The sequence below is a fragment of the Bison bison genome, unplaced genomic scaffold (genome assembly GCF_000754665.1).
Source record: "Bison bison bison isolate TAMUID 2011002044 unplaced genomic scaffold, Bison_UMD1.0 scf7180017858770, whole genome shotgun sequence".
NCBI lineage: Eukaryota > Metazoa > Chordata > Mammalia > Artiodactyla > Bovidae > Bison > Bison bison.
Genome location: NW_011489342.1, coordinates 2,027,772 through 2,035,725, shown reverse-complemented (window position 1 = coordinate 2,035,725; position 7,954 = coordinate 2,027,772). Strand labels below are relative to the sequence as shown.

General features: G+C 50.6%; 1 protein-coding gene across 3 annotated transcripts in view; it reads right to left on the bottom strand.

Annotated features, from left to right (window-relative positions):
* CRHR2 (corticotropin releasing hormone receptor 2) overlaps nucleotides 1-7,954 on the bottom strand; it is a 44,569-nt gene that overhangs the window by 12,879 nt on the left and 23,736 nt on the right. For 2 of the 3 annotated variants that reach the window (XM_010829242.1, XM_010829236.1), the window contains exons 4-5: nucleotides 1,696-1,781; nucleotides 28-137 (exon numbers count right to left, since the gene is read on the bottom strand). In XM_010829242.1, the coding sequence (XP_010827544.1) occupies nucleotides 28-137; nucleotides 1,696-1,781 (196 nt within the window). The remainder of the gene's footprint in view (nucleotides 1-27; nucleotides 138-1,695; nucleotides 1,782-7,954) is intronic. The other variant, XM_010829247.1, reaches the window with a different exon arrangement.

Here is a 7,954-nt window from a genome sequence, read left to right as displayed (position 1 = left end):
GAAAAAGCAGGGGTGAGGTGGACTCACCGCAGGGCCAGGAAAAGCAGGAAGGCACCCACGAGGGCTGCCACGGACACGCAGTGGCCCAGGTAGTTGACTATGAGTGCAATTCGGTAGTGCAGGTCGTACTTCCTCTGCTGGACAGACAGACAGACACACAGGCAGCTGGAGGCCTGGGGCACGCGGCTACTCTAGCGACGGCCACCTAGTGGGTCCTGACCTCGGGGGGCAGAAGAGGCTCCAAGTGTCACCAGCACACCTGGCTCCCACAGCTGTCTCCTGTCAGCCCTGCGTGGCTCTTGGTATAAACGGCTGTGGTCAGGAGTCCCGACATGCACTTTGGGGCAGATCTGAACACAATGTATCCTGAGCTAGGCCAGAATTGTGGGGATGTAGACTCTGTTTTATTTTATTTTTGTAATTAATTTATTTTAATTGGAGGCTAATTACAATATTGTGGTTTTTGCCATATATTGACATGAATCAGCCATGGGCGTACATGTGTCCCCCCATCCTGAACCCCACTCCCACCTCCCTCCCCACCCCATCGCTTCTATTTTATTTGTAATTCTGGAATGGAAGTAGCTACACCTGTGTCTTGTCCCAGCCCACACCCTAGTGGGATGCGCCTCAGAGTGCACGGACGTCTACCTCTGGGACTCGGTTTTGGCATCTGTGTAATGAAGCCAACCTGCCCTCCCGTCTCTGAAGCAGTGAACTGTGTATGGCAGGTCTGGGGGTCCCTTGGGACCAGTCTGCTCTGGGTACAGCTGTGAGGGGGTGTCTTGTCTGTAGAGATTTTAAGAACAGTATCAAGGCCAAATAAAAGTCAGTCTGCTTTATCACCACTCGCTGGCAATTCTAAACAGAGGCAATGATTAAGATAATCCTTCCTGTCAGGGCAGACTGTCCCGACACCCCGCCCTCACTTTGGTTCACCAGTGTTCACATCTCAAGCACTGTGAGATGGAGAGTGAAGGCGGAGGGCCGGAGGGGACCACTTTCTCTCCTTTACGACCGTCCTGCTTGCCTCTCTTGTGGCCTCACTATAGACCTCCTTTGGCTCACATTTTGTAGAATCACTTTCTCAGGGTAGACAAATGTTTTTTCTCTGAACTTGGACTTCTTTTGGGGAAAAGTTACAGCCTCACTGGGGGCTGTAATGGGTGAATGAGGAGGAAGATGGAGGTGGGATGTGTCTTTTGGAGTCAGGAGTGAGAAGTAGCTTCAAAGGGGAGGAGGTTGGCACCACAGACAGTAGGGAATCCAGTTCCAGAGCAAGGGGAGGGGTGAAGTCTGAAGGGGACCCAGCTTCCTGCAGGGAATAGCCCTCTGAGCACTGCGCCTGTTTCCACATGGAGTCGCAGAATCAGAATGCCAGATGGGGAAACAGGCCCAGAGGAGGGGCGTCACACAGCCTGTCAGAGGTGGGGACACTGGTCACATGGTCATTCCCTGCTGTGTCGGTGCCACCTTGCTTGTGTCCCTCACCAGCTGAACTCTCCTGAAGGTGGGGCTCTATGTCCCCTTCTCTACCCACCACAACGTCACTGAGCACACGACAGGGACAAGAGGGGCAAAAAGCGGTGGGTGGTTGCCACAGGGCTGGTTCTGCCCACCTTGGAACCCTCTGTGCTCAGTCTGAGTCCTACTACTTATGCAAGGACCAAGGGTGGGGCAGGTGGGGACACTCACCTTATCATCCAAAATGGGTTCACACTGTGAGTAGTTGATCCGCGAGGCCCACGTCCCATTCTCCAAGCACTCTCGGTAGGCATTCCCTACAAAAGATGTCAAGCACCAAGCAGGGGCGGCGGTCACTTCTCTCCTCAAGAACTCTCCCTGGCTCCCTGGTACCCACAGGTTAAGGTCCCTGCATTTCAGTCTCTCTAGACCTGCAAACACAACACGCCTGACATTCACGTGAAAGTCATTAATGTGAAACGTGCATAGAAGGCTTACCCCCCTGGGGTAGCTAAAAGGCATGATTAAAACCCATTTCTGATACAATCTTTGACTAGCAATTTGTACATTTCCTTTAATTTTGTTCGAAACTGAACCCCAGGGACTTCCCTGGTGGTCCAATGACTAAGCCTCCACGCTCCCAATGCAGTGGGCCCAGGTTTGATTCTGGTCGGGGAACTAGAGCCCACATGCTGAAACCAAGAATTTGCACACCACAACTAAAAATTCTGCATGGCACTACTAGAGATCCCACGTGCTTCAGTGAAGAGTGAAGATCCTGTGTGTTGCAACTAAGACCCGGCGCAGTAAATAAACATTAAAAAAAAAAAAGATTGAACGCCATTGTGAGCCCTGGGATGTGGCTGAAGATTCACTACTTTTAGCACGATGAATAGTTTCCAAACCTATCACAGTCATTTTATGCTCCTGAGATCCATACTTTCCCACCAGCACTTCCATGTGCTCCGCAGTCACTATTTACACGCAGGTGTCTGCCCCGTGCCAGCTCCTCTTCTAACTGCTTCATTTACATGCGCCCATTCAATCCTCACAGCAACCCGATGGAGGAAGCCCTAAGATTAACCCATTTTATAGATGAGAAAAGTGAGGCACAAGGCAATCGAGCAGCTTGCCAAGGATACAGAGATAAGAAGATTCCAACCCAGAAGGTCCGGTTCAGGGCTTATGTTCCTAACCCCTAAGCCACTGGGCAGTGGTACAGGAACGACAGCAATGTGGGGCAACAAGACTGCTGCTGACCTGGAGCTGCGGCTGCTTGGGAGGCCACCACGTGATGTCTAAATGTTTGAGAACTCGCCTCTGTGTTCAAGTTGGAGTGTGATGTGCAAAAAGACATTTCAGAACATCTGTGTCTGATACACAGAAGGGAGGGCTTTACTGAAAGGGGATGCACAAAGTTCAAAGAATGCTCCTATTTTCTTTAAATCCTAGCTTGACTGTCAAGATCTAGCTCCTAAGCCACCCTCTCCATGCGACAGAGGTAGCCCACTGTCACCTCCAGCCAGGAGGAACCTCTCATATCTGATAACTCCAAAGCCCTCTGCTGCCTCTGCTCGGCATTTTGCTGTTTTCTGTACCTTACCTCCCCCGCTTACTCAGAAACTCTAAACCACCCGTTGTTTAGCGGTAATTTGTACCAGGGTTCTGCTCTCTGGCTAATGGGCAGTTGTTTGTGGATTTTTCTTTTGCGCTTACGTTTGAATCACAATACAAAGCTAATTAAAATAAATGGTTCACAGAGCACAGAGTCACAGAGCTGGAGGGGGGAACCTTAGATTGTTTTTGGAAGCAATGAATTCTGAAATAATTAAGTTACCTTAAAAATCCACTTCCGCTGAGCTAACAGTGAGTTAAAAGCAATGAAATTATGAAGGCATACTTGCTGAAGAGCAGAAACAATGGCGGAGATTCTATTAGCCTAATTGTTTTTTAATTTGAGCTCATAAGTTTTTCAAATTTGGGGTTGTTAGTGGCCTACTCCTGACTCCTGGGCCTGTCACCTGTCAGCGAGTTCCCCGGCCAGGGTATGAGTCAGTTAGGCCAGTGTTGGTCTGACACCGACTCTGACCCAGTGCAAGGACACCAGCTCCTTGCCCCTCACTGTGGCACCCAGCCCCAGTGGGGTCTCTCCCCCTACAGGTTTGTTATATACAGAAGAGTTGTATGTGCAGAGAATGTGATGCATAGGATCAGTGATGGCACTGAAATAAGTAAGAGTAAAGGGTGAAGAGGGCGAGTGCTTTATCAAATAAACAGTCCCTCCCTGATAGGGGTTTAGAGTCCCTCTCAGAAGGCATGGGTGAGATGAGACAGACTCTGATTCTGGCTAGAGTCCAAAAGGCAGAAAATTTTATCTTCTATGGATGTGTTCTTAGATGTTATCCAGCCTTCCAGAAGTTCAGTGCTAAGCTCCTTCCTCCAGGAAGGCCTTTTTGATTGCTTCCATCTAAACAGTCTCTTTCTCCTGCGTCTCCCCATACCTCCGTGCTCCTCAGTCCTGACAGCCTGAGCCCCACACTTAAGCACTTACATAGGACCTGGATCTGAGTTGTTCAGGTGCGTGAGTCTGGCGTCTCAGATCAGTGTGGGGCTCCCTGAGGATGTTGTTATTGTCCAGTTGCCCAGTCATGTCTGATTCTCTGAGACCCCATGGACTGCAGCGTGCCAGGCCTCCCTGTCCCTCACCATCTCCCAAAGTTTGCCCAAGTTCACGTCCATTGCATCAGTGATGCCATCCAGCCATCTTATCCTCTGATGCCTTCTTCCTCTTCCCAGCATCTTTCCCAGGATCAGGGACTTTTCCAATGAATTGGCTGTTCACATCAGATGACCAAAATACTGGAGTTTCAGCATCAGTCTTTCCAACGAGTATTCAGGGTTGATTTCCCTTAAGATTGACTGGTTTAAGGCTGTCCAAGGGACTCTCAGGAATCTTCTCCAGGACCACAGTTCGAGGCATCAATTCCTACCCCTGAGCTGAGAACACTCATCTCCCAAGTACGGTATCTTGTGGTGGTACTGACCATGGGTGGGCTTGAGGATGGGAGGGGTCAGGCTAGAGAGGCTGCAGATCTGAGACCTTTCTGGTCCTCTACATCAATGCCCTTGGGGTACCAAGCTCTATGGAATTCTGTCTCCTCCTTTATTTCCGCCGCCTCTCCTGTCCACCCCACCCACCTCCTCTCTTGGTCATCTTGCCTGGACTGGTACAGCAGCCTCCTCTCTCGCCTCCCTGCCTCATCGCTTGTCCCCCTTGACCTCTGTCCTTTAGCCCCATTTCATGTTAATATCTAAATAAAAGCCATCTGCTGCTGCTGCTGCTGCGTGCATGCTCAGTCATGTCATGATGTCCTCTACATCATGATGTCCTCTACATCAATGCCCTTGGGGTACCAAGCTCTATGGAATTCTGTCTCCTCCTTTATTTCCGCCCCCTCTCCTGTCCCCCCCACCCACCTCCTCTCTTGGTCATCTTGCCTGGACTGGTACAGCAGCCTCCTCTCTCGCCTCCCTGCCTCATCGCTTGTCCCCCTTGACCTCTGTCCTTTAGCCCCATTTCATGTTAATATCTAAATAAAAGCCATCTGCTGCTGCTGCTGCTGCGTGCATGCTCAGTCATGTCAACTCTTTGAGACCCCATGGACTGTAGCCCACCAGGCTCCTCAGACCATGGGGATTCTCCAGGCAAGAATACTGGAGTGGGTTGCCATTTCCTTCTCCAGGGGATCTTCCCAACCCAGGGATCGAACCCATTTCTCCTACATCTCCTGCATTGGCAAGCAGATTCTTTACCACTGAGCTACCTGGGAAGCCCAATAAAGGCCATGAACAGCTTTTTACTGCTCTGGAGAATAAAGTCCAACTTCCCAGGTGTGCTAATCAAGGCTCTTGACACTCAGGCCCCAGCAGAACTTGCCTGACCCCTCACTACCTCTCCACGTGGCTGGTGATATTTGCACCAGCAGGCCTGGCACACACCACCCCTCGAGACTCTCACCCAATACCCACTGACAAACTCCCACCTCTCTTTTAACCCCAAGCTCTAATGCCGCCTCCTCCTGGAGGCTTCCCCAGTACCCAGGGTACTAATCTCTTCCTTTACCCTCTAAACACCTCCTTTATGTCTTCCCATTTTTTGAAACATAGGTCTTCGTACTCTATTGCCCTTGAACTACAGCAGCACATCCATTTCATATCATAGTCCAGCACACACACATATCCCTCACATGACTAAATCCAGTTTCACAAAGCAAATTTTATCTTACCACAGCTATAATAGTTTCTTTCTATTCTTTTCTAATGAATTATATGTATTTTATACCCAAATGCTAGTCACGACCCCCTAAATTTACTTCACAATCTGCTATGGTACGACACAGTTTGAAAAAGAAAAATCTTCTAGAGCATTTGACATCATCACTATGGGCTTAATCTCTTTAGAATTGATCCTTCTTTTCTTTGCTACTGAACTTAAGCTCCCTGGGGACAGACAAGTAGACAGAAACCATATTGGAGTCAACAGATCCTGCCTCGGGAGTGAGCCATTGAGTACATGTGGGCTGAATCAAATTAACTCAAACCTGGGAAAGTAGGGTCTGAGATGTGGGATGTAGTGGTGGGAGGGGGCTTCCCCTCTGGGGACCCAGTCATGCCTGGGAATAAGGCTCTGGTTATATACAATGAGTACCAAGAGGCTGGAAGACAGATGTTCCCAGCACTTCGGGAGAGTTGGCTAATGAGGACACTGAGCCCTCAGGCACAGCCTCAGACAGAAGAAAGGAAGACTGGAAGAGTGCCCCCTGGGAACCAGAGGAAGATGGGCACGGAGAGTGTGAGGGCAGGTGGTCAGGCCAGAATTGTGGGGATGGAGGCAGAAAGGTGGGTGCCTGTTACCACAGCAATACAGGTGCCCCACCAAAGACAGATGCCAGTGGTGTGCAGTGTGGTCTTCCAGGGGCATCAGGGTCTGTATGACGCAGGCAAGGTCTTCTCTTCCAGGGCTCTGTGGTCTGGGAAGCCCGGACTCTAACCCTGGCAGCATGACAGGACTCTGCCCCGAGTGGCCCTGGCCTGTTGAAAGCTCTCATTACAATATGCTGTCTCCCTTTCAGATGCTGACACTTTGATGAGAGTTTCTGGTTTGGGCAGTCACCTGAGTGGTCCAGGAGCCTGGTTGGGAGAAGATGGAAGCCTACATTCTAGCTGTAGTTTTGTCTCTGGCTGATTAAGTGATGTTGGTTAAGTCCTACCCCTTTCAGCCTCAGCTTCCCCACTCATGCAAAGTAATGTAAACTGCTTCTCAGTGATGCTATATTGGCATTTCAGGGGGGTCAAGCATTTGCTGCATGGGACTTTTCAATCTGCTAAACGCCAGTAGTACCCTCAAGCCAGTGTAACAACCTCAGACACCCATATGTCACTTTTAAGCACTCCTGAGGTTGGCACTTCTATCTCTGATAGTTGAACCAGCAGTGTATGGGAGATGGGGACCATGAGGGACCATTTTTTGAGTGGTAGTTATGAAGCAGAGTGCAAGAGTCAGGCGGGGCGTGGGATGAGTGAGACTGTGGTGGAGGAGCAGCAATGTGGTCATTGGCTGTGTGGAAAGAAAATGACAAGAAGTGAGGGTGGAAAGGTGCTGACAGGGAGACGGGAAGGGCCAGAAGCAGTATTTACTGAAGGAATGAGGTCACTGTGCGGGACTGAAACTTTCAGTACCACGGATAGCAGAACGCTACCACTCCCTACTTCTCACCCTGGATGCAGCTTCAGTGAACTGGAGAGCTCCTAAGATCTAACCCTAAGCCTACCCCCATCCCACGTTCACCATCAGCCCTGTGCCAACAGCAGTTTCCCTGAGCTACCCGAACAATGTGCGTCTCCCTGAGTTAAGCCTGCACATTTCCTGTCTTGATCTGATTACTGCACGTTGGTGGGGGTAGAGGTGGGGGCAGCTGGTGATATTGACCCTAACTCGGAACCCACCTGCCCCACTGAGAGACTGAGAATCTGCCATCATCAACCCAGTCATCAGGTTAGGAAGGGCCTCTCAGGGCCATCTGCTTGTGACAGAGGGGAAGGGAACTTCTTTCCCATTTTTTCAGTGTTGTGTGGACACTGCTCTCCAGACCCCACCATCACTCTGGACCTCCCCAAACCCCCAGCTCTCTATTTCTGCCTTCTGTCCTTGAGTAGGTGTGGGAGGGGTAAATGTCCACACCTACAGCAGAGAGTGGGGAAACTGAGTCAGGAAGGCACAACGCAGACCCTTCTGGGTCCATGACAAAGGGAAGAGGTATGAGTAGAATCCAGCTCACTGTGTGAGATCACTGGCCTCTCCAGGGAAGGGCAAGTGGGAGGAGGCGCCTACCCTTGATCGGGCCGCTATTGTGCAGGCTCCCTCCTTCCAGTCATGCCTAGCAACGCTCCATCGGCTTGTCGCCATGACGCCGGCCAGCAGAGGGAGGCT